General features: G+C 47.2%; 1 protein-coding gene across 3 annotated transcripts in view; it reads right to left on the bottom strand.

Moving 5' to 3' along the window:
• Window positions 1-549: 549 nt before the first annotated feature.
• LOC149363648 (cationic amino acid transporter 4-like) overlaps window positions 550-25,006 on the bottom strand; it is a 100,659-nt gene continuing 76,202 nt past the window's right edge. For 2 of the 3 annotated variants that reach the window (XM_089573621.1, XM_089573623.1), the window contains exons 2-6: window positions 11,441-12,385; window positions 8,389-8,694; window positions 5,579-5,920; window positions 3,853-3,961; window positions 550-2,692 (exon numbers count right to left, since the gene is read on the bottom strand). In XM_089573621.1, the coding sequence (XP_089429747.1) occupies window positions 2,547-2,692; window positions 3,853-3,961; window positions 5,579-5,920; window positions 8,389-8,694; window positions 11,441-12,385 (1,848 nt within the window). In that variant the 3' untranslated portion in view covers window positions 550-2,546. Of the gene's footprint in view, window positions 2,693-3,852; window positions 3,962-5,578; window positions 5,921-8,388; window positions 8,695-11,440; window positions 12,386-13,509; window positions 14,099-25,006 lie in introns of those variants that run through there. The other variant, XM_089573622.1, reaches the window with a different exon arrangement.

A 25,006-nucleotide genomic window follows, 5' to 3' on the forward strand; every position in this document is an offset into this window, starting at 1 on the left:
GGCACGTAATGTGAAGGCAAGATAACCGCTGGTCCTTAAGGGTAACGGAGTAGATTCCAAGAGAAGGCAAGCATAGCAAGGGCGACAGAAAGTTAGCTGGGCGGATGACACTAAGAAGTTTGCGGGGATACGGTGGCCGCAACTGGCAATGGACAGGGACAAACCCTTCAGTAGGCGTAGTCAGATGAAGGTGATGACCGGTGAGTCACGACGTATGTGAGTTAGGGCTCCGAAAGCGCTGCCGCAGTGAACATGCTAATGACACCCGGTAAAATTCGGTAATTCACACCAATTTTGTACCAGTAAATGTCCGAGTCGCCCAACAATACATGACAAAATAAGCGCATGGGCATAGTAGTAACGACGACACACCGAAATACGAGGTACATATGGTTGTCTAAGCAATATATCCAGAGTGTTGGTTGTACAGATGAGCCCGCTTAGTTCACTTGTCTGCTTCGATTTGGTTGCTGTGAGGACATGGCATTTTTCCGCATACATTTGTAGCATGCAGGGGCGAACGGGTTTGTGGAAATGAGAAGACTGAAAGACAGTTCGGCAACAGTCTCCGTTTATGGAGCTTTTTTTATTACCTTGACAAAAAACATTAGCACCACTGTAGTTTACTCTACTGCCGTCTACCAAAAAAAAACAGCATTCGAGGTTGACAAAGTTTGAAAGCGAAGGTGACAACTGTCGCTTACATGCATGAAAAGACGGCAATAACTTCATTTCAACCACCCCTCTTTTTTTTTTTTTTTTTATAAAATCAGGAACTGCACCCGGCAGCGTTTCTTGAAGAGAAAGAATAATATGTGACTTGTACGTAAACGAACTTGTTCATTTTTCAAATTTTCTTTCCCTAAAATGCGCATTACGCTGGCTATACCATTAGAAAAAAAAAACATACTGGCAAACGAAAATGACAAACCTTACGTGTGGTTCGCTCTCAGAGCTACCTTACATAGCAAAGCTACTATGTACACATATGGTACACGTATTTATATGTGCACTGGCGCTTCGATGCACAACTATAGGTACATGCTACCTTTATTTATGTACATATCTATAGGTTTAGAGCCGGTATAAATACCCCTAAAGGCAAGTAATAAGTATTAAGAAGTTAAAAGTAATGTCACTAAAGTACTGCCTGCGAGCGCTTGAAATTATTTTTTGCTTGCAACTGCATGCCCACTTAAAAACCTTGTTCTATTACGGTTATTAGTCGATACCGACAAGTTCCTGAGAATGTCGGCGAAAAGTTTTACTCGTTTAAGCGGTGTAGAGATGGTGCGAAAAACTTCGCACCTATGTTAAAAAGATGTAAGAACAACATGTTGAAAACGCTCCCGTAAGAAAGCTAAGACGTATAAATAGTTATGTCTGCAAATTATTTACAAAGCGCACCAAAACAGCGGTGAGATATATTAATTAAAAAAAAGGAAGCCATGCAAATATCTAAGCGAAGATAGATCGGAGAACACGAAGCCAAAAAGCAAAAAAAAAATACAATGTACAAACTGTAGAGCAGAACTCAGGTACAGAAAAAAAACGTGACTTATTTATAGCGATGAAATACGCAATTCTTTAAGACATATTTGCCCACTTTTTTTTCCTTGCCCCGAAGTAATGCGTCTGGGAGAGGGAAGATTTTCAGCTAAAAATGGCACTTCCTAAGTGTAAAAGCGTACGTTTCAAAATCATTAAAATCAACAAATCCTTGACATTTCTCTACAGTGACAACTGGGTCGGTCGCAAAAACAGCGTGACTTAAAGATGGGTGATTCAAAACCGACGCTGCTTTGACAAATACAGTTTGATCATTCGGCTCGAGATGAGTTGTAAACAGCAAGAAGTAGGGTGAATATTGTTGTACAATTCGCTTGGGCTGAAGTAAAGAAGGCTACATCCTCTAAATTACAAAAAGAAAGGAAATTGAAAAAGCGTTCTGCTTTGGTCATCACATCTCGTCCCATATGACGCGTTGAAGCGGGACGATAACACAAAAAAATAAGAAGAAACTATGTGAAAATGTGAAGGTGATCATTCCAGTGGCAAGTTCAGCTGCCTTCGTCGATGACACGAGATCTTCCGCGAGCACACGTTAGCAATGAGGAACGGAGGACTCCATCCACATATGTTGCGGTGTGTCGGAAACCGTTCCAGGGCGAACGCCATCCACGGGATGCCTCCGTCCTGCCTCGCACACACATGCTAGATGCGCCGTTCAGAGCTGTTCGAACAAAACTGCGTGTAGAGAGTCTATGTACAGATGACAGTGGTGCCACAGTATGGTTGAGGCACGTGGAGGTTGTCGTTGCTCTCGCGAGCACAGGCACCTCACTGCCTGCTCGTCTCTATGCACTCACGCGTACTTAACAAGGTGGTTCGTCACCCGTCTGTCCAACTTGAAAGCACGTACGAAGCTGGCTTTCACTGGTTTTGATGCCAACGAGCGCCGTATCGTAGACACGCTATCCACTGCAGCGTCACCAGCCTCAAACCGTGCCACGTCGGAGTAGGAGGGGGGCCGAATGAGCCCTCCCTCAAAGGTGGCTGTTGCCAGAAGGTTGTGGCTGCGATTTCCCGTTGGTAGCGGGGCCGCCATCAACGGCGTGGTTGTGACTCGGCTCCTGCGGCTTGTTGTTCAGCTTGCTGTGTTGAGTTCCATAGATGAAGTAGCCCGTGAGTCCTGCACAGAGGGGAATCGAAGGCAAACACTTAAGCAGAGTTGGAGGCTTTCAAAAGAGCTCGGGCCGGCGTTCGCGCAACGCTTCATTTTGTGTGCGTCATAGTTCGTCACACCACAGGATTGTTACGGCCCTTCTGTGGGCACTCCCGACTGAAGTCATGTGCCATAGTATGCGTGCTTGAGCAGTGCGTCGCGTTATGCATGGGCTGGAGCTGACTTTTTATGCATGGGCTGCAGCTGACTGTTTTATTGCGAAGCAATACTACTTACACTTTCAGCTCCTCGCGTGTCGAGGCCGCGGTAGCTACCATTGACCTTGAGCGGCGCGCCTAGCGGTGTGACGTCACAGCTGCAAGAGCAGGGCTCCAACTTGTGCCGTCGCGAGGCGAGGCCGCGCGGATGGCTGCTGCCTAACTCGTGCGCCCGCCGCGTGCGGATTGGATTGGATTAGATTAGATTACATTAGATTAGATTATATTGCATGCATTGTATTAGATTGGATTGTATAACCGATGCATCACCACAAGTCTAACCACTAGCACCACCACCAGCTACACTACCAGCTGAACCATGGCGTAGCTATGGATATTGCTTTCGCAATTACAGGGCTTAACCAAGCTAAGCCACAGCCATTTTTTTGTTCACAACCGATATAAACCGCGCACTCTGAAACTTGTTTAGTACGATGAACGCTTAAGAGCAATACGGCCCAATTCTAATTGTGGGTTATGCTTCGAGACATTGCTTTATGACGCTTTAAACATGTTCTCAGTTTGACTCAATTCAGAGGCTTTACTAAATTTCGACACGGTAAGTCTTTTTTCAGATGACGCTGCACTGACATCGCAGGGGGCGCCAGAAATGTAGGTGGGCGAATGAGATTAAGAAGTTTGCGGGGATACGGTGGCTGCAGCTGGCAAAGGAGAGGGTTAATTGGAGAGACATGGGAGAGGCCTTTGTCCTGCAGTGGGCATAGTCAGGCTGAGGAAGATGATGACACGGGCCTCTGTTCACCAGCTAGAGTACTTAAGCCTCAAGGTTGAGAACGCGCTGTATTAGGCACATACCATATATACTGGAAACAATTATTTTCGCATAAAGAATTACCACCGTGAAGGCTTGAGCACTATACCGTAAAAATTATCAGTTATTAAACTCACCTATTGCGACCCAGACGAGTAGACGAAGCCAGGTCAACCCGTGCAGGGTCGTCAGAAGAATTGTGTTCACCACGATGCTCAGGATGGGCAGAAAAGGAACGAACGGCATCTGCGGAGTAGAGTAGAAGGAAGCAACACTGAAGCCCGCTCGTTGCATGGAGGAAAGAAACGGGAATTTTCAGAGCGGTCTGCTAGCGCATAGTTGACACGATTTTTGAAACAAATTCTGGTGAATACGAAGAAAAATTGCAGCGCATCTAAGGAAAGACACACCGGTGACTTGAAGTTGAGCTTACTTTCCAATACCCCGCGCAAACTTACGCCGATATCTAGAACATATTTCAATAACAACACACAAAAAGCGATCGACCCCAATACGACAATATCTTCTTCAGCTCTTACATGCATAGCTGGTTAGTGAATTTGGGAATCTGAAATTTCGCCCTGTTGTTTCTGTTAAAAATATATTTCATTGTATAGCTAACTCTTGCGCCGAAGTTACCAAGTTTTTGTACGGGAGCGCAGCCTCTCGTCAAGCCTGTAATAGGCTTTTTGGCTGCTCCGCTAGCATCTCTGCGATGTTGAAATAAAGAATGCTTGACTTGACTTGAATTCAATCTATTTTTCTCACAGGCGATAGAAGAAACTGACGCACAGTATTTAGAAAACAAACACTGCTCGAGGTCAATGCTATGTATTTTTGTCTTCTGCGCTGTTACTGGTATTAAGATTTTACGATTGCGTTTGTTTCAAGTTTCTTCTACGAAGCACCATGCTAAACATTAGCGTGGTTAAAACTGTGAACCGGTTAACAGGTACCGGCAGTAAATAAAAAAGAACAAATTACTAACATCCAAGCAATTACTACCCTGTATGCATGCATTCCTGCAAGAGCTGGGCCGCTCATCCTGCTGCCCTCTGCCCAACACTTTGGTCATTTTCGTTGACCCACACCACCCACGCGATGAGTTACCGCCATACCGCTTCGAGCTCTAGGTGCAAACAACCTACCTGAACTAACTACCCGGACCTGGCAGGCGCGTTAGTTTTCGCACTCTAATGGCGTCAGTGGTAAGAAGACTTAAACGCGATAGCGGTAAGGGACCTGTTCACCAGAAAATCCGGTGTCGGCGTTGAGAGCGAAAAATTACGAGCATGGCTCTGGAATGAGGTCCCCAGAGAACAACCTAGGAGGCAGATGGTCACCAGGGAGCAACTAATGAAATAGGTGGGCCACCTAGGTTCCGTGACCTTGCGGCGTCTTCACAGCCTGCCCAACGGAGAGTGAGCAAACTGCCCACAGTGGCCGGTGGCAGCTAAATTAATGATTGGTCGCTCGGGAAGAGCAACCTGGGCCGCACAAGATCCACCGCTGGGAGCACCTGCCGTCGCAGGGCTGTGGCGCACCGCTTAACCGCTGCACCACTGCCCCAGGAGGCGTAGGAGAAATACCAGGGATCTATGGATGTAAAGTACAGAATGGCCTTCTGCATGTATGGGAATCAACCCATTACGCTATCGCGTTATGCCCTAAAGGCGGAGCTTAAGTGCCCCCTACAGTTTGTTTTATTTCTTTTCTAAAGTTTTCCTCCTGCCGAGTAACACTTCCCAACTGAACCCTAGAAATAGTATAAAAATACGTCCTTGTGAGCAAACAGCTTTCCCTCTCACATTGAAGCTACCCGTAGCAGGAACTGCGAGAACGGATGAGCGTGGGGGGGCCCACCTTGTATCGCTGTTCGGTGACCGCCTGCTCGTGGATGGCTATGAGGAAGCACAGAGTCAGTAGGACCAGCAAGAGCACGATGAGGACGAGCACCGCCCACCAGACGCCGGTCGAGATCTCGGTCCAGAGACTCTGCGCGTAGAAGCCCAGCACCAGCGTGTCGACCACAATGCCAAACACGCTAACCGCGATGACGAAATCCGTGGACACGCCGCCCAGCACGGAGGTCATGAAGCTGAAGCGCGGCTGGATCCGGCAGTCGCTGCCAGCGGAAGCGACGGGAGCCGGGCTGCCAGAGCCGTTGGCCTGCTTTTCGCTGATGGCTCCCATCTCGACCACGTCCTGCGATTGTTTCAGGAAAACAAGACAAGGACAACAATATATTATCAGGTTACGATTCAAAGTCACGGTTTATAGACGTGAATAGGAAGCGCGTAAAGAGCGAAATAAAGGCTTAATGCCCGTTAAGGCGTAGAGGTCAGGCAGTGAAGCTTGTCTGGCATTAGTAGTAGCAGTAGTACTAAGTGGTCCTTGATGGAGATAGACAAAGGCCCAGTAAATGCCTTTGCAGCGAGGAAACCGCAATGACACCTGATGTTTGTCTGGTCTCGTACGCCACACTACGGAAAGGGAAGATTACATTGAGAAGAGAGTGACGACTGAAGGTGGTCATGTCACTATGCAATGTCCTATATGAGGAGCCCAGAATAAAAAGCTTATCTCAACGCAATCGCAAGCGTGGGAACTATTTGAAGGCTGCCTGTGAAGAAACCACAAAAATAGGCGCAGAAAGTTCGTTCCAGTGGGCAGAACCGTTAAGGAAACGAATTGATGAACCCTATTCAGTGTCTCATGATACTGTTGGTACTGGTGCAAATGTTATGCACACACATAGCATGCATCTGCATGTGCAAACATCTTCAAAACGAACGTGTGTGCGTTTCGATCACTTGCTAGACAAGAGCGTTGGTGCATTCGCAAGGCATGTCAGCAATACATCTGTGCGCGGACATGTCTTGGACACCTCACGCAACGTATTTAATTATGACATCATCCCCTCTGATCTTCACTCTCTCCCTCTTTCTGTTCTCCCTTCTCTTTTCTCCCCGCAAACAGTAGTAAGCCAAAGACACGCTTTCCGGCTGAACTCTCCGTCGTTCCTGGCGTTACACTTATTCTCCTCTCAACGCGGACAGCATGCTACTTTTAATCAGACCATCGTGACATATAACCATGATCCAAGAAGCTATAAAGCACGTCTTTACAATGGGCTTATTGTGGGCTAACTCGCCTTTTTTTTTTCACTGTTATGCAGCGGTGGACAGCTCGTGTGTTGGCCAAGCGATTGTGAGCAGCTTTCAATCAAGCTTTCAGTCAAAGAAAGCTGACAGCCGACAAGTGGGTTCGTCCCCACGACCGTGAACACTCACTGTCATTTGTAGTTGCTGCGTTCTTAATAGAGGGGAATAGTGGGTAGCTGGCGCCCAAGGCAAGTCTGTGTCATAAAAAAAAACCTGCAGCTGTACGGCGGCACATGACTGCTTGATAATAAGCACCCACCACAAGGCAAATATGGAAGCGCTATCTGACTGTAACATGTAGCCTGGAATCTATGATACCAATATAAGGCGAAGACAGAATCACAGCAAAGAAGAGAACGCACAAACTGAAAGGACTGAATAAAACTGTCCCCAATCGTGTCCAATACTCTTCTAATTGAACTTGCTGGTTCTCCTTTCCTCGACGTATTAAACATCATGTGCCTCAAGACCTCACCCACAGGCGAACTCGTCCCACTCGGCACGAAGCCTGTGCCGTCGCTTCTCCTTGTAATTTCTTTCAGTTAAATTTCAACATGCCTAAGCCATCCAAATTTTTCATTAAGAAAGCTTTAGCTCACTTTTGTTTTCTGACTCAGTTACTATTGGCTCTTTTTTGAGTTCACTTCGCAACCAGTTCATTTGTTTTTTTCTGATTAGCTGATTCTAGACAGCCCACTAGTTTTGCTAAATTTCGAAACCTATTCTATACTTATTCCCAAGCGGTGCGACGATTCATAACCCATTGTTCGCATGATTGGCTGTACTGTAATATATGCTGACCCTCCTCATGTGCTGTCTTCTCTTTACTACATCTTTTCCTTCTCCCGTGTGTTTTGTAAGCCTCAAGCGCAGCGATATGGTAACTATATGTGATGTACCTACTAACCCAGCAAGTTGCTTTCCAAGCATTAAAAGAAGCCATAACTTACATTCAAGCGTTTCGTCGCATATCGGCGAAAGCAGCAGGCGACTGCCACAAATGATTTTGGGGGAGATTATTCGAAGCTATCTATATGCTGAGGTACAAAATTCGGTTAATGATATAACCTAATAACCTAATCGTAATAGAAACCATGTGCTGCATGCTAATATCTTAGCTTTCACGCTGGATTTATGCGACTCGGCTTAAGCGGTACATGAACATAGCGTCAGATCAAAACTTGCAACAAGCCAATGATACGACGTAGAGCTAGGCGCGTCTACTTACAGAAGCTTCCATGGATGGCGCTAACTGCACCAGCGATGAAGTGGAGGTGATGGTACTACGCAAACAGCAACGCGTCAAGCGGCCAGGCGAACCGTCGAGCGGCCGAACTATTTGGCGGAATAACACCGTTATAGAAGCTCCGCCCCTGTAGCATTAACCTCACTGCCATGAAAAGCTCAGAGTTAGCTAACTGCAACACCTAACTTGTGACCTATAATTAAGCTAGTTCCGCCGAGTGGGGTACGGTAGGACGACATCGAGGACGAGCAACGCGCACCCACCTTCTTGGCGGGCTTCCTGTATCTGAAGATGATGATGCCGCCGCTGACGACGAGGTAGGCGAACAGCGTCCCGATGGACATCATCTCCACCAGGGTCTCGATGTCCAGAATGACCGCCAGCAGCGCGGCCAGCGCCGAGAACACGTACATGGCGATGAGCGGGATCTTAGTGCGCTTGTTGACGGTGCCGAACATGTGCATGATGAGGCCGTCGTCAGCCATGGCGTACGCGATCCTGGTGAGGGCGTACAGGGTACCGATGAGCACCGTGGACATACCGCACAGGGCACCGATGATGACGACAATCTGCGAAAGAGGGCAAGGGAGAGTCGGAGCGGAAATACATTAGCAATGCGGGTAGCCTTCACATGGTTCAGTAAGACGCAGAAAAAAGTTGATTTTGGTGGTATAATATGAGCGCAGTGTACAGTTCCCACATCTGCTTCTAAGATACAAACCTGAACCTACAGTTTAAAAGTGTTCGCTGGGTGGGGGTTACGCTTGTAGGTTGTCAAATTCATACTATCTAAGAAAGCTAGTTTCCTCAAGGAGCGATATTTTTGTTGTTTATTTCCGCTCAACTTTTGCCAAACGTTTCATACCACTCAAAAACTGTTGGGCGCAGAGAATATAAAAAATATTTAACTATTTAACGCGAACAGTTATGCAACGTCAACAGCGGCCAACACACCGACATTAACAGCCTCGGTGGCAACGAGCCATTGTGCTGTTCTTGATCGCTAGGAAGGTAGAGCGGGAGAACCTCACGGACAGTCTATGCAGAAGTTAAGACAAAGAGCTGTACCACTATATGCCGTGCTTAATGATAGCTTCAGGGTTTTACAGCGCTTGTTTTCTTTAGTTCATATGAACCTTATACAGCACAGGACAGCTATAGAGGCATACACGCGAAAGCTCGTGTCGGCAACTGCCTGCCTGCCTGTGCTCATTGCAGCCCACAGCAGCTTTCTCATTACGTAAAGCTATTTTAGCTCTGGATGACTCGCTCGGAGTCATTCGTCCACGGAAAGCAACGCCAGGTATGCAGTCGGACGCACTCAACACCTGTATATACAAACGACGTCACTCAGTGTCCCACAAGGAGCAATTTCAGATGGACCAAACGCAAGGATAAAAAAAGTTCGTGCACGTATTGCATCAAAACGAAACAGTTTAGTCATGGCTGAGAGACAGCCCAGCATATGCAATAGCGTTCAGCCGATGCACGAACAGAAGTGACACGGACGCAATCACTGTATGACGCAGCTGCAAAACATTCCTGATGAGCAACACGACGGGGAATGCGCAGCTCACGCTACGAGCGCGCTTTGTAGACATCAGCGTTCCCAGGCTCTGCCGAAACAAAGGCTGGATCCGCGAAGCACGCGAATGATTCCAAACGAAGCTGTGCAGCCATTTAAGACGTCTCAAGTTTTCGCACTGGGCTCAGCTCGCATCATCTTGCAGCGTAACTATTGCGGAGCACACAGGCACGTCTATTTATTTATTTATTTATTTATTTATTTATTTATTTATTTATCTTGAATGCCCCAAAGGACCAGCAGGGCATTACACAGAGGAATATACATACAAGTTCTGGGCGCCGTTTTGGCAGCATCACTCCCGCATGTGTCCTTGAACAAGTACGAATAGGAGGCCGTTTTGTTCTGCTGGGAGGGAGAAAAACCGCTATTTCTGAGCAGTGCGAGAGCATAACAGAGCGTGGCCGCATTCCATCTAACTTATGATGTGACATAAGCTCGAGGCTACCGCACCCCCCAGCGAACTCTGCTCTGGTACTCAGGCAAATTGCTTTCGTTTTAGCGGCTTAGCTTTGTGTTTGCAGTAGCGTTACAGGGCGAATTTTTCTATTTCAGGCATACCTACGTACGTATACGTCCCTGAAGCCTGCTTTCTAGCAGGCCGCCCACCACGTTGTGGGCAACCTTACAGGCGTGCACACCTGGAGGTCTTTACCCAGGTCATTACTCAAATGCCTTTAGGGTAAAGACCTTGTGATAAAAGCCTTTAGGGTGAAGGCTTTCACGCTAAATAACTTTATGGTGAAGGCCTCTACAGCGACTGTTTTTATGGTGAAGGCCTTCACGGTAAATGCCTTCCGGGACTTTCCAGATGTTTACACCTGGCATGGCATCGCCTGGCTGAAGGCCTTTACTTAGGTCTTTGCCCAAAGGCTTTTAGATGAGGGCCATTAGGGTGAAAGGCTTCATGGAAAATGCTTTCTGGGTACAGGCCTTTATGGTAAAGGCCGTTTGGTGAAATGCCTTTAGCAAATAAGGACTTTAAGTGCCCATCGTAACTAATGCTACTGCACTATATTCCACACTTAGCCATCCTAAACTGTCTGCTAATTTTTATTTTCCTGTTTCTTCTCTGTTTCAGCGCAGCATCGTTAACGAGGCAGTAGAGGTGCGCCTACACATAAAAAGGAGGGTGGACGCTTGATAAAGGCTGACATACTCTGAGGCCACTTCTTTTATTGATTCCGAATAATTTAATAGCGTTTTTTGATGGTGGTGGGAGACCGCCACCGTTTTTCGAAATACGTGCGCACTGTTCAAGGAAACGCTGGAGGGAAGACCCAAAGGAACAAGGCGAATATCGCTATGCTAGGTGATTTCGCCAGCTTAATACCGACCTTACGCGTTCAAGCGACCGCAGCAGAACACGAAGTTGAGCAGGAAGAATATAAAACATTGCTAAAAATCAACAAATCCCTCAGCAGGGACATATTTTTTAACCTCCTGTTTCATCTGATGCCCCACCCCATCCACTGTTTCTGGCAAAACATTGCCAGCAAAAGGGCCTTAACGCTGTAAAAGTAAGAAGTACCAGATTTCTCGCCCTGACATTCATACTTCGCTTTCACAGGGGCGCTATGTTTTAAACGTCAAAGTCCTTACAGCTTTTAATGAAGAAAAGGATGTGCCGATATCTAGGTCCACTTTATACACATCCAAACGGTTCTAAAGACGTGGATGTCTCTTCACGAAGTTTCATCACTCCGGTTCATTTCCTTTTCAGGACTCACCTTAGCCCATATCGCTCCCTTGTCTTCCAGCGCATCCGGCAGGCCCGAGTCCGGCACGATGTCCTTGTAGTTGACCATGAGCGTAAGTACCGCGGACACGGCCACGTACAGCACGGTGACCACGGTCATGGAGATGAACGTGGCGATGGGCAGAGAGCGCTGCGGGTTCTTGGCCTCCTCGCCCGACGCGGCGATGGCATCGAAGCCGACGTAGGCGAAGAAGCAGGCCGCCGACGCGGCCAGGATCCCGTGGACGCCGAAGGGCGCGAAGCCGCCGGTGTCCGGGTTGGTCCAGTTGCTGAAGTCCGCGTAGTAGCCGCCCACGCCGATGATGATGAACAGGACGAAGATGTTGACGCAGCAGAGGATGTTGTTGAGCCACGACGTGGCCTGCACGCCGACGGACATGAACGCCACGTAGATGACGATGATACCGAGCGCCAAGAAGTCGGGGTACGAGGACAAGTACGGGCCCGGGAGCTCGCCCGTGGCGTTCGTGATGGCGCCCTTGATAGCGCCGTGCGTGAGCGAGTCTATGTACGCGCTGCAGGCCCGGGCCACGGCCGATATGCCGATGACGTTCTCGAGCACCACGTTCCAACCGACGAAGAAGGCCCAGAACTCACCGACGCTGAAGTACGAGTACGAATAGGCCGAGCCGGCCCGGGGGAACCGCACGCCGAACTCGGCGTACGCGAGTGCGGCCAGCAGCGAGGCGATGCCGGCCACGATGTAGGAGACGATGAGCGCCGGTCCAGCCGTGTTCTTGGCTACGGACGGGGTGAGAACATAGATGCCGGAGCCCATCATGTGGCCGATACCCAGGAGCGTGATGTCGAACGTGGTCAGGCATCGCTTGAGGCTCGTCTGCATGTGGTCCGCGCCGGGCTCCTTGGTCCGCCGAAGCTTGTGCAAGAAAGTCGAGAGCATCTTGCCGGCTCCCCCCTGCGGAGAAGACGCACATATATGTGAATCGGAGGCGCTGAACGTTTATGAAAAAACCTCAAGAAGTGAAGCGGCGTCTTGTTCACTTTCGAGTTCATTTCAGTTCAAAATAAAGCAATCAATACTCTTACTTCCTTTTTCTGTAAACTGTATACGTTGTCGCAATCAATGTTCTCATCGTGTACCAAAGCGTGAGAGTTTAGCGAAGGCGTCTGACTGGCCAAATGCATTAGTATCTTTGCGCTTGGTTCGGGCATAGCTTATTGTCACTGGAAGAGACAAAATTGTCATTAATTCCTAACCGCGATCGCAGGGAAAAAATTGGCTGCAGTCCGTCCGAACTTCATCAAAAAACAAAATGTCGCTCAATATTACTCATCCTTTTCCATCCACCATTGCAAGCTCCAGTGAGATGGAGCACTTTTTCATGCATTTTCAACGCCTTTCTTTTCAACGAAGCTTATGCCTGTGGCTTCACACTGAGCGCGCGAGGCAAGATAGCGGAGGAAACGGAAATCACGGCATACTTTGGAGAGAGCAAGGGGTCGTTGGTGCCTGGTTATCTACGCAGCGCCTTACAACCAAGCACGCTGGCATTCGGTCGTAAAAAGTACGGCCGCCCTTTTGACGAGCTCCGCCGATGCATTGCAGAGGCACGAAAGAGAACCCTAGATATGCGAGTACGTCCACGCGTGTTCTAGAAACCCAGAATGTGACATTCAGTCGCCAGTGCCCATTGAGGTCAACGGCAACAAAAACATAACTTTGGTATCTATACCTGGATATGTTCAACAACGCAAGAGCACTCCCCCTACAGAGAGACCAAATCGCATGCTATGATAAGCATCTAAGTCGTAAAAACAACGCCTCCCGTTCCCAGAAGAGGCGCTGCTTATCCTCCAAGAAAATCTACAGAGGTTTGAACCATGAGCACTGGAGAATGCGTATACTGCGACTCCTTCACTGGAAAGCATTGAGATATAGATAAGCATTATCATGAAGCATTGTATTAGAAAGCAACAGCAGCGGAGCAGAGTAAATTTTGATTGTAAAACGTATGTGGTTAGTGAGCGTGAGATAAACTCCGTTTCCAATAAGATCACCGAGAAGCACAAGACACTCACCTTCATCTTGGTCAAAAGGCTTGTAACACCAGTCTCAAAACACTATTCTTTCACAAATAAAAAAGACCGCGCACTCCTACACGCGACAAGACAGAAAAACTGCCCGAGAAACAACCGTGATTCGAGAGAGAAACAGAGATCGGTCCAAGGAACTTGCTGCTTCTGGTTACCCCTATCCACCTGCCCACCTCCACTGAGGTAGTGACTTTACAGAAAAAGCGACCCGGCTAGACGGAGGAAAAAGGATGAGCTGCCCTGATCGAGTTCCCGCGCTTGCGAGCTGAAAGAAAGCCGAGACCCGTCTGTGGCGCGCGATGAATCGCGAGTGATCCGCGCTGCTGACAGATGCGCGGAGCGCGAGCCACGGCGATTCAACGGAACGCGCCGCTTCGTATAGACCCGCGCGTTCCCTCGCCGAGGAGGAGAGAGACGGGAAGCTCATTGGTCGATTCATTCCCATACAGCTCGCCGACGTCGCACCATGCCGCGCGTCGCCTCCGCCGCCGCGTGCTCGTACGAGTGAAACGAGCGACGGAGCGGCCGCTAAAGAAGAAGGGTACATAACGTTATTGTCGACTCGACAACTCGGCCTGGGATACGATCACCCTTCTTGCCGTCGCCCTCGAACCTTCGCACCGTCCCACCACTTTCTCGCTTCCCCATAGCGTCACGTTGCCAAGCACATGCACACATCTCCTCCTCTCCCGTTAGCCCTCTTCCTTCCCTATCCCCACCTGCCTTTCTCTTAGCACTGCGTCCTCGTCTTCCATGAGCATTGGCTCTAGCGTCGAAACCCTGCTGTGGATCAACACTTTTTGATAGCACCTAACGCAGCGGGCCGCGGGGGTGCCTTTGTATAGCTCAACGCGGAACGCTGTCTGCTGCCCTGCTGCTGTAAAAACGCACGGCTGACCCAGAGACGAGTTATGCAATGGTGAAAGCTCCTGCTCGAGCAGCCGCCGTAACGGTAGGCCAGACAGGGGGGAAGAGAACATCCCAAGACGGAGCGGGTGTCACTGCGGACCCTCTTCTACTGTGCGAGTCCTGTCACTCGTCTAACGCCCTTGAGTCTATATAGACGCTGACGCAGCCGCAAGGGGTATAGCTACGAGCGGGGAAGTTAGAGGAAAGAGGCGGCGCAGCAGGATCCGAGGCAAGCTGCTGGATGCAGGAAGGAGGTGGGCGCGTGTGGCGAGATAAAAGAACAGAGAAGCGGAGACGATCGGACGGAAGAACCGAGCAACAGCAGAAAGAATGACAGAAATGAACAGTGCATCTGCCAAGCCACGCGCCTTGCCTCATCGAGTACGACTCCCACAGGAACTGTCATTAGTGAAGCATTAAATTTCGTCAGAGGTTTGTGTGCGGTGTTCATGGGAAAACCAGTGGCGGATGGGGTTGACGTTTCGGTGGCTTCGAAGCTTAGCGTATTGTTTTTCAAGGTTAAAAATGGAGATACACATGGAGAGAACGTGTCGGCAAAATAATGCAACTGTGTTTCACGAGGCCGGTAACTTAAGGTTGATGTCGGCGCATACGTAAGTTAGGGTTTCTGCATTCCTGTACTTATACTTTAAATGCGGGAAAAACAAAATACCGCTCGAAACAGCTCTCAGCTGCCATCTCTCCGGGCCAGGAAGCTCGTCAGTGCACTTAATGCATGCTTGGTCATACAGTGGCGCCATGATCGCCGTCACTCAGCTGTTTTGCTACTGACAGTGCTGAGGAGGAACTCCGATATAGCTACATGAGCGTTAGTGGTAGCAACAGCGCAAACTGGTGGAGAGTTTCACCAGTGCACGGTCACACTCTGGCTATGGGCGCACTGACCTGGGAGTTTTTAAATTAGGTGTTACATCGGAAGGCCGTAGCGTATCTCTGATAGAATTATTCCACGGGAGGCTTGTAAAGAAATAAATGCGTCTGACAGCGACACTGCTCGTATCTGGTCCAAGTGTAGCTCACGTATTTTTAAAATATAATGAAGTACGGCAGGTGTTATCTTGTTGAAAAATGAACCGCATAAAAATAAATCCTATTCCACCCCGACCGCAGCGGCCGTGTTTCGATGGAGGTGAAACGCAAAAGGCGCCCGTGTGCTGTGCGAAGTGAATGTAGTTTACAGATCCCCAGGTGGTATAAATTATTGCGTAACACTCAACTACGGCACCTCTTTCTCTCGTTCTTTTTTCGCTCCCATCTTCCTTCCTTCATTTTACGGCGTGGTTGAGGCGTCCACCAAGAAGTGAGACAGTTACCGCGCCTTTCATTTCCTGATAACCGATCAATGGCATGAAAGGGTACGATATTTTTCGAGCCAGAAATAAGGGAATGCAAATGACCAGTACCCTGAGCTTAGGACGGGAGCAGATACAAATCGTAAATGAACACAAAATGCTTGGAGTCTATTTCACCTCTCACTAAAACTGGGATATTAATGTTTTCCCCGTAAAAAACTTTCCGCAGTAAATGGCGTCTTCTCAGTATGTCGGGCCTTTCTACCTTTGAGAGTACAGATGCAAATATATTTCGCTTTTTGTGCTTCTAACCTAACATATTTAACCTAATCTGGGCAACAACCGCTAACAGTAACAAAAAGCACTCTTGCCTTGCAAAAGGAAATGGTCTGTTACACTGCCAGTCTTCAAGGTATGTCAGGAACGAACGAATCATTTCTGTAGCACAGTCTCATTCAAGGTGATCATCTTTACGCATTCAGTTTATTGCCCAAAATGTATTTTTTATCCCTGAAATTACTAGATTTTTAACATCTCTTGCAAATTTTCGATTACGCAGCAGTAATCTGCACACACGAGATACCAATATCTGAACAACACCAAGCTTTCGCACAAATTACAAGTTGCAGTCTTTAGCCCATAATTTGCCAAACACCTCGAATAAAAATAAAAACAGAGGCGGCAGTAATTCGAAGCAACTGTGAGTGCATCTTTTAAAATCATAGTTACTGCTCCACGATTTCCATAACATCATTTCAAAAACCTGCATTATTAATTACGTTGGAAACGTATTAGCAAGAGCCCGTCCTGCAAGGCAAATATTGGGCCGACTGCCTGTGCTTCTTGGGGACAAAACCGAGAACGGCGCAATGCAAGGGTCTTGCGCGTACACAAACGCAAGCGTTCGTAACTTCGCGCGCGCCTCAACGGAAAAACCTGGAGCAGTAAAGATAAGCGGTGCGCAGAAAGATATCACAAGGCGAGCTTTGTCATGTGTTTGTGCCCAGATTCTTGGCACGGCACATTAATGGCCACCGGAAAAAAAAAGCAACAGTAGTATGCGTGACATCCGCCCGCGTGGTATTGCACTCGGAAAACACCTTCAACTCCTATGCATATACTTATCTACTTCCAGCGCAGGGGAACTTCCGAGCAGTAAAAGTAATGGCGGGCATTTTCGACGGCGGCATTAAAGACTCAGCAAGAATGCCACGGTTTTCCCGCCTCATCGTAGATATGCATAGATACAGGCCTTAGTGCACCTGATAAGGTCGTCTCGTAGCGTTATCACACATACCTAAGTGTGCGTCATCAAAACATCGCACAGTGGATCCAGGGAATAGGAGAAAGTAGGCCTTCATGCCGTGAGCTTCACCATCTTTTACTGACTTGCGTCAAGGACCCGTTAAACTGCATAACTCATGTAAGTCAAGATCATGAACGGGCGCAAAAGGATTGCTATGAATCCTTAACCGCCTCGTTGTAAGACAAGTTACATAAACCACTACTACTATAATGAAGAATAGTTGCTACAATTCGGTTGGGTGGTGAACACGAAAAGACTGGGCAAGGCCCGTAGTGAAACAATAGACTGCTTGCACACAAAATAGCTCCTTCTTTAACGTAGAGTATGCAACGAGACACTCTTTTGGTGCTCATGGCATTTGTTAATCATCTAATCAACATTTATTACAAAAGTGACTCATTTAGTAGCAAAACTCCCAATATTAGCAACAATTCTATCCGTATTAATTTTCTATAGCAAGGTTCCGCTGCTTCTAAATTATCTCGGCATTGCACTCACAATCCCAGAAGCCTTTCTACTTCCTAGTAAGCGTGATCATTACGATAGCGATGCATGGTGGCATAAACATGCAACATTGGCGAAGGAAAATTATCGAGCATTAATACCACTTGAACTTCAACCAGCGCGGGTTCCTGCTGAGTGGTGGACGTCGCAACGATAAGAGACGTGCGAATATATAGCTCCTTTAACCGATGAAGCAATTTTTAAAACAGCTACTAATTAACACCGCGCGAGAAATTAACAGTTTCGCCAAAAGAAAGCGAGAATGTGGCTGAACGAATGCAGGGAGGTCAACCAAAGGGTGTTGCGGTTGGCTACCCTGCTTTGAGGGAGAGGGGGAAAATGATATAAGAGGAAAAGAAGAATAAAGAAAGAAACAATGACGTCAAGAAAGCAGAAGAGTGCGGCAGAGTCAGAACCTGTCGAGCAAGTACAGCAGCGTGACGAACCGGAACAGTGGTTGGCAAGCGCTCAGGGCTGACCAAGCTAATGTGTAGCAACAAGCCAACAGAGCCAGTAAGAACGACACAAGCGTGCATAAATAAAGAAATAGTTCTTGCAAGCAGAAGCTTTCTTTCTTCGCGTTCATCACAGCTAAGACGAAGCACGGCGTAGAGCAACGTTTAACTCGGTTTCCGCAAACTGTCGTCAGCAGCAAATATGCTAGCAGCGAACTGTAAAAAAAAAAAGAAAAAAGTGGTGGAGGGTCGCCTTGTTCCTCTGAGCACGACTTCTCTGGCACTTTTTGGCCATTACGTCATTGAAATGTATGACATACATTACTGCAAGATATGCAGTTCCGCGTTATCAGAAAAATACATCTTTCCGACTCAGCTTTACTCCACCTCCAAGGCTTTTGTGAGGTTAGCCTTCACGGGCGGAACATTGGAGTTGTTCCCGTTCGTGCAGCTACGCAGTCAGTAATCTGCACTTGAATTTTGGCGCAGCTACACTTCTTTAGGGCTGGAATAATTACAACATAATGTATAATGTTTCATTCTAGCTCAATGGAACAAACGCAAATGTGTAGTTCTTAGTATCGGTGTAGCATAAATTTTCTACGGACTAATGGTGCAAAAACTTCGCTACAGCTACAGAAACAAGCGGAAGAAATCTTTTGTTGCAAATTCGTTGTAACATTGCAACTTTAGGGATGTATAGTGCTCTGTTTCGAGGTCCTGGAATTGATTACTGAAATCTAATAAGCTTACTTTACTTGCTTATAACGACGTTAAGATTTATGTAAGCGAACTACGCGTACAAAATCGGGCGCGTTGCTAGGCTAGTTGGTTGGGTTCTGCTGTGGCCCTTTATCATCTGTGTCCGCCCGCTGCCAGCGCTGCACATCCCATACATGTACAAAAAAATCTCTTTTCAGGCCCACAGCACTTCAACGAGAAAGAAGATCAATTATATTTACGCAGTATTGTACAGTATTGCCCAGATATTTAAGACTTCCTGAACCCAAATGCTTATTGCATCTGTTATTGCAATACGTCTGTGGCATCACGTCTTAATGAGCCAGAATTGGTTATGGAACACTGTTAGTCCAATGTATTTACGGGGAACCTCAACTGTGCAGTATATTTCAATTACGGAGTAATTATCATTCTTACCACAAGCGCAACCATACGGCTATAAAGGAAAACTATGCAGTTTTCTCAGAAACTAGCTCAGAAAAGATCGCCATGGTCCCGGGATCAAACACAGGACTATCGCCTATCTGGGATACTCGCACTACTAACTAAGCTTACCAGGACAGCTAGCAGATCGTAGCAACAGGACGAATTTATCACCAACATGAAGGGAGAACTTTGTTAGACCAACGTATCTAGGCTACATTCAAGTGGATGCTAATGAGTAATTGCTCCTTATTTGGGTTATTGAACAGTTTGAGAGAACTTAAAATGTGATGTTTCAACATTTTTTTTATTATTTTATCAGGCTCGTGTGCTGTGCCATGTCGGTGCGCGTTAAAGAACCCCAGGTGGTCGAAATTTCTGGAGCCCTTCCCTACGGCGTCCCTCATAGACTGAGTCGCTTTGGGACGTTAAACCCCATAAACCTAAACCATTTTTTTTATCTCTTCCCATACACGAAGCAACACTACAGCAATTTTCAAACAATGACTGTTTTTTGTTAACCAGTGTAAGTCATCCCGCTTCTGCTAATCAAGCCCGTAAACGAGCAGAAGAGACAGAAGAGATGCCTGAGGCACCGTTTCAGGTCAGCGACCGATTATAACTACCAAAGCTGGCCGCCGATGAACGACTTTACTTTGTGTTCTGCTGCCGTACGCTTGGAAGCGGCGGCACTTTATTTCAATCGGGAGCATAAAAACGCCTCGAAAACAGGACCTCCAGCCTTCTGCGAGGCCCTAAAACGTGAATGCACAGCGTCATGCGCCGTTCATCGCCCGTCTATCGTCGTAAAGTTCACGTGTGTTGTGAACACACGGTTGTGTCTGTACAGCAGACGATTTATTTACATTGTTGAAAACAGCGCGCAAGAACGAGACAGAAAGGGAGAAGGTATTGCCGTCTCTTTGCCGTCTGTCGCTTCGTTCATGCTCTTCACAACAAAATGTGTGTCGACGTCTGGTGCAAGCTGCCACCCTAGTTTCTGATATACATTGATTCCAGGAGATTAGATCCTCCCTATTTTTCATGACTCCCCGAACATGGACCCGGTTTTCATTTCTCCCGTTTCTACGATATGCTTTTACCATTGAACTCTGCAATACACACGTACGCGCCATTCAGGAAAGTGGCTTTTTTGCTAGTGATCCATAAAATACGAGCATGCTCTCGAGCAAACTCATAATATCGGACGAGATAAGGTTGTTTTGTCATTTGTTTCATTTTTTGTATTCTTTAAGCATGAAATATCAAGAGTAAACAACACTCTAAACGAACTCTAGCAAAGTCTACAGAATGTCTAAAGCTGTGCAGCGCCCAGCAGTTAATGCAGAAGGGCCGCTCCAACACATATGAAGCCTACCGCCGAAAGAAAATGAAACAAAAATACTGTGCATCGCTCTTCAAGACGTGTTCTGGAGCATCGACCTCTTGAATCTGACACCGGCGTTCGGCCAACACACTAACGTATTTCGTTCTATTCGGTTTTTATAGCACAGTATTTGTTGCGCCAAGAAGAGGAACGGACAAATGGCAAGGGCTTGAAGTAGCAGATGCCGCTATCAACGCAACGGGTCGATAGCACGACGCCAACGAATGACAGGGGGTGATCGAAACGCAAGGTAATCCCCGTTGTAATTCACAGGTATATCCTACCAGGTACTATTTCTTTGAACTAGTTAGGCTACAACTTTTCTTTTCGGTAGTGACCTAGACATTTATTGCATCCTTATTATGCTTCGTACCACCGACTATGACCCACTTCATCATTGTGTTTTGTTGCTTATGCTGCTGGTGTTTTTGATGGTCGTGTTGTCGGTGATAGTGGTGGTGCTAGTGGTGGTGGAGATGTTGGTGATGGTGGTGGTGTTGTTGTCTGTGGCGGTGATGGTCTTGTTGATGATAACTTATCACTGCTGACAATATGAACAATGGCTGGAGAAACTTAATAATATTAAACTTAATAAGTTCTGTTGTGTCTCCTGTTCAATTGAAAAAGCAAGTTAAAGCAATATTTTTATCTGAGCAGGAGGTGCATGGGTTAAACTCCTGAGACAACTCTTGGCACTATTAATCTGTATTATGTTGTACTACCATCGTGCACTATAGATCATATTCCATTACTTTACGCTAGATTGCATTTCACATTATCAATTTTTGTTTGGTGAAACATTTTTGTTTACTGATAAACTTGATGCAGTACATAAGAAAATGTTTTTGTATTATTACAGTTCAAATAAGTTATTTTCCTTTTCTAAGACGGTGTGTATCTGTATCTTTCTGTATTCTGTTTTGATGTGTTTTACTTTGGTCTGCTTATGATGTGTAATCATATGTACACTTGTGATGCTTGTGCCGTCAGGGGGGCATAGCCTAGTCAGGCCCCATCAGGGTCTTTTGCTATTGCCTCCTGAGCCAATTTGTACCAAATTGTCTCAAATAAAAAAGAAAGAAAGGGGTGAGGAGAGGGTGTGGTTAAGGAGGGGGGGGGGGGGGGGCTGACGGAAACTAGAATCATAAATTGCTGCAACGGTGCAAGATGTAAGATTCTTTTGCAAACCAAAAGTACTGTTACCCTGGCCGAAGTGTGCGTGTACAAGCTGGAATTAGCCTCCAAGCTTGACAACCAGTAGTTATCTTCTCCATACACCTGGGCGCGGGACTTCTGACAGCCGAATTGTGTTGCAAGAGAAAAATATATATAAAGAAAGTACCTGTCAAGATTTTAAAAACTAAAAAAGCAACGCTTGTTCATCGAAACACACTTGTTTCTTCTAACGAAGAAATTGACACACTTGAGAAGTTGAGGAGAGGAATTTCCCCGAACGTCGAGGTGCCGTAAACGAACCGCGCCTCTCTACCACCTGGCCCGCAAACTCCACACACACACTGTTCCTCTCTCTTGTTTTCCCCCCTCACGCTTCCCGATCTTTCAACCGGCGGCCTTCCGGCGTCGAACGCGCCCTTCGGGGTCCTTGTTCCTCGGCTTCGCTCCAAAGTTTTTCAGCTACTGCCGGAACATGCCAGCAAGCAAAACAACAGCAACAGAACTAGCACGTGGAAGCCCCGCCGTTCGTGCCCCGACCGTTTAACGATCGCTGAATAAGTGACAGCGCACGTCTTGAACTCACTCCAAAACGCAGTGAAACAAAGGCGGCAGGGCAGTAAGTGGTGAAAGAGTTACGACGGGCGGCGGCACTTTTTTTTCCAGACAGAAAAATCCAAACAGCTGAAAGGAAAAGTTGAAAAAGCGAAGAAAATTTCAAAACGGACTTGCTTGTTCCGGACAAAAAGAATGGAAGGAAACAAAACATGCGGCAAAAAGTATCACATAAACGGAAGTAGTTCAAGAAGCTAGTAATCTGTACGCAATCAGAACGAAAAGCATAGAGAAACACAAACAACGGAACTCGCAAAAGCAGATAACAAGCGCTGGAGAGCGGTGAGAGAAAGCAATGGGAATTCAGTGAAGAAAAACCCAGAAACATGGCGGCCGAAAAAAATATGTGAAGGAGTATGAAGAACAAGTAAAAGTAAAACTACGCGCAGACTGCTGCGCAAAATGTAGACAAGCTATAGCCGCCCTTCGTCCCTGGTTTCGGCTTTCCCTCTTCCCCATTTTTCACTCCCTACAGGCGTTGCCTCACGTGGGTTTCCTTCGAGAATGAGACCGTTGTTGCGCGTCTCTTTACCAAGGGTCTCCAAAGATCCCAAGCTACTTTACTGTACCGCATACGCACGGACGGTACTCGTACTCCTCCGTTGATGTATAAGACTGGCCCGGGATAGTTTCCATTATGTTAAATGTGTGGTGTGTGCGGTGATATAGGACATTACTTAATCTTCTTTACTCTGTACAACGCACAAAGGTGCATGTGATTCAGTTCTCTCAAGAAGGCAGGACTCCCTCACATCTCCCTTCAAGGCATTGTTTTCCCGCGCGGGAACCGATTTTGTTGAAAGGAGGCTTCACGCCTTCTTTTAAAGTACTTACTGAACACGGACCTAGTCTCCACATGGTGACAGCAAGAATGACTGTTATTTGTGTTTGTGACTTCGGTGCAGGATTATGTGATTTAGTAATTGTAGGTGTCGCTAAGGTGGAGCAACTGCCGCAGAAACCGCCAGGCTAACCCTACCTGTAGTTTAAAGCATCTCAACTCAACTCGCAACCGCCGTCATCCTTCATTTCGCTTGTTTGACACCTTCAGAAGCATACATTATAAACTATGCAATGACACAAGACTAACAAAATGACATAAGCACTCGTGCCCCCAGAAATAGGGGTTGTGGATTTTTCCGTGTGTCTATACGAAAAAAAGCAAAACATATGCAACATTCATAACATGTGGTTGTATTACATGATTAGCCGATATTAACACACATTCACTGAGAAACCACATGGCACCGCGGAAGAACAGTAGATGGTTTGGTTTATCGATTTTAAAAACCCATAACTAGCTCAGGCTATGAGGCACGCGGTAGTGGAGGGCTCCGGAAAATTTCGCCCACCTGTGGTTTGTAACGTGCACTGACATCGCAGAGTACACGGGCCTCTAGCTGCTAGTTTCGCCTCCATTGAAACGAGACCGCAGCGGCCGGTATAGAAACAGCGTCTTTCGGGTCAGCATCCGAGAACCGTAACCATTGAGCCCCCACGCGCGGCTTGGAAGAAAGTAGAGGATAATAATAAAGTGGACGGCAGTTATAACCGGGCATAGATAACCTCATTAATCTGGTCGTCTTCTTTTGAAAACCTCTCTACAATAAAGGCAATAAAGAAATGAAAAGACAAAACCTGTATAAACAACGAAACGCATAGCGAATGATTCGTGACGAAAGTTATGCTGCAGACAGCAAGGGACCACAAATGATTACAACGCGAAATAAATCAGTAGAGAACAAGAGAAAAGTCGGCAAATAGGAGTCCGTCAAATTCACAACGGGATAAAGCGAAGCGAGTCGTAACTGTTTCTAGAACGTGCATGCGGACCGTAGCGAACGCTATCACATTCCGCCAGCGACGCAACAACGCGAGGCACACGCAACACAAGGCGTCGAAAAGAGAAGGAAGCAGCTTATCAGGAGAAAGAAGAGTAAATAGAAACAAAGAGCAGAGGGCGTCTAAGGCTAGCAGGTTAGAGTCACGCACAAAAAGGAAAGAAGAAAGAAAAAAAATGCCAACAAAGAAGCAAAAGTGCGTCCTGCCTCCCCTTCAAGGCTGCCTCGCTTCGATATCGCAGGAAGAACCGCCTCGAACGGAGGGGAAAGGAATAAGAGGGAGGAAGAGAAATGAAAAAAATAGAGAAAGGCTACAGTATCCCACGTACACTTCTGGCAACCTCCAGACAAGGCCTCACAGTAAAGCCAGCCTATCTCCTCTTTCCCTCCTTCGTTCCGCGCGAAGTTCGTAGAGGTCGGGACCTCTACGAGATTACGTACTTCGAGCGTGTGACGAAAGAACGAAGAAAATAATAGAAGGAAGGAAAAAACAAAAGGAGTATCGGCGGCTCGGATGTGTGTGATGTCTGCGGGACCGTTCTGCGCTGCACGAGAGGGCTCAACGTTCGAACGCGAGCAACAGAGTGGTAAAGGTGGAACGAAAAAGATTCGCAACCTTCGGAACGCACGAAAATACAGAAATTACAAAATCAATCAATTGAACAGAACAACCTCTTATCTCTGTTAACCCCCCCCCCCCACCCCCCCCACCCCCCCCCCCCCCCCCCCCCACCCCCGCCCTCCCAATCTCCTTTCCTCCAAAGAAGGTTCGACAGAGTTTCTAACAGAACAGAAAAGAGAGAAGGATAATCACT

The sequence above is a fragment of the Amblyomma mixtum genome, chromosome 2, assembly GCF_055824585.1.
Source record: "Amblyomma mixtum isolate Tamu chromosome 2, ASM5582458v1, whole genome shotgun sequence".
In the NCBI taxonomy this organism is placed as follows: domain Eukaryota; kingdom Metazoa; phylum Arthropoda; class Arachnida; order Ixodida; family Ixodidae; genus Amblyomma; species Amblyomma mixtum.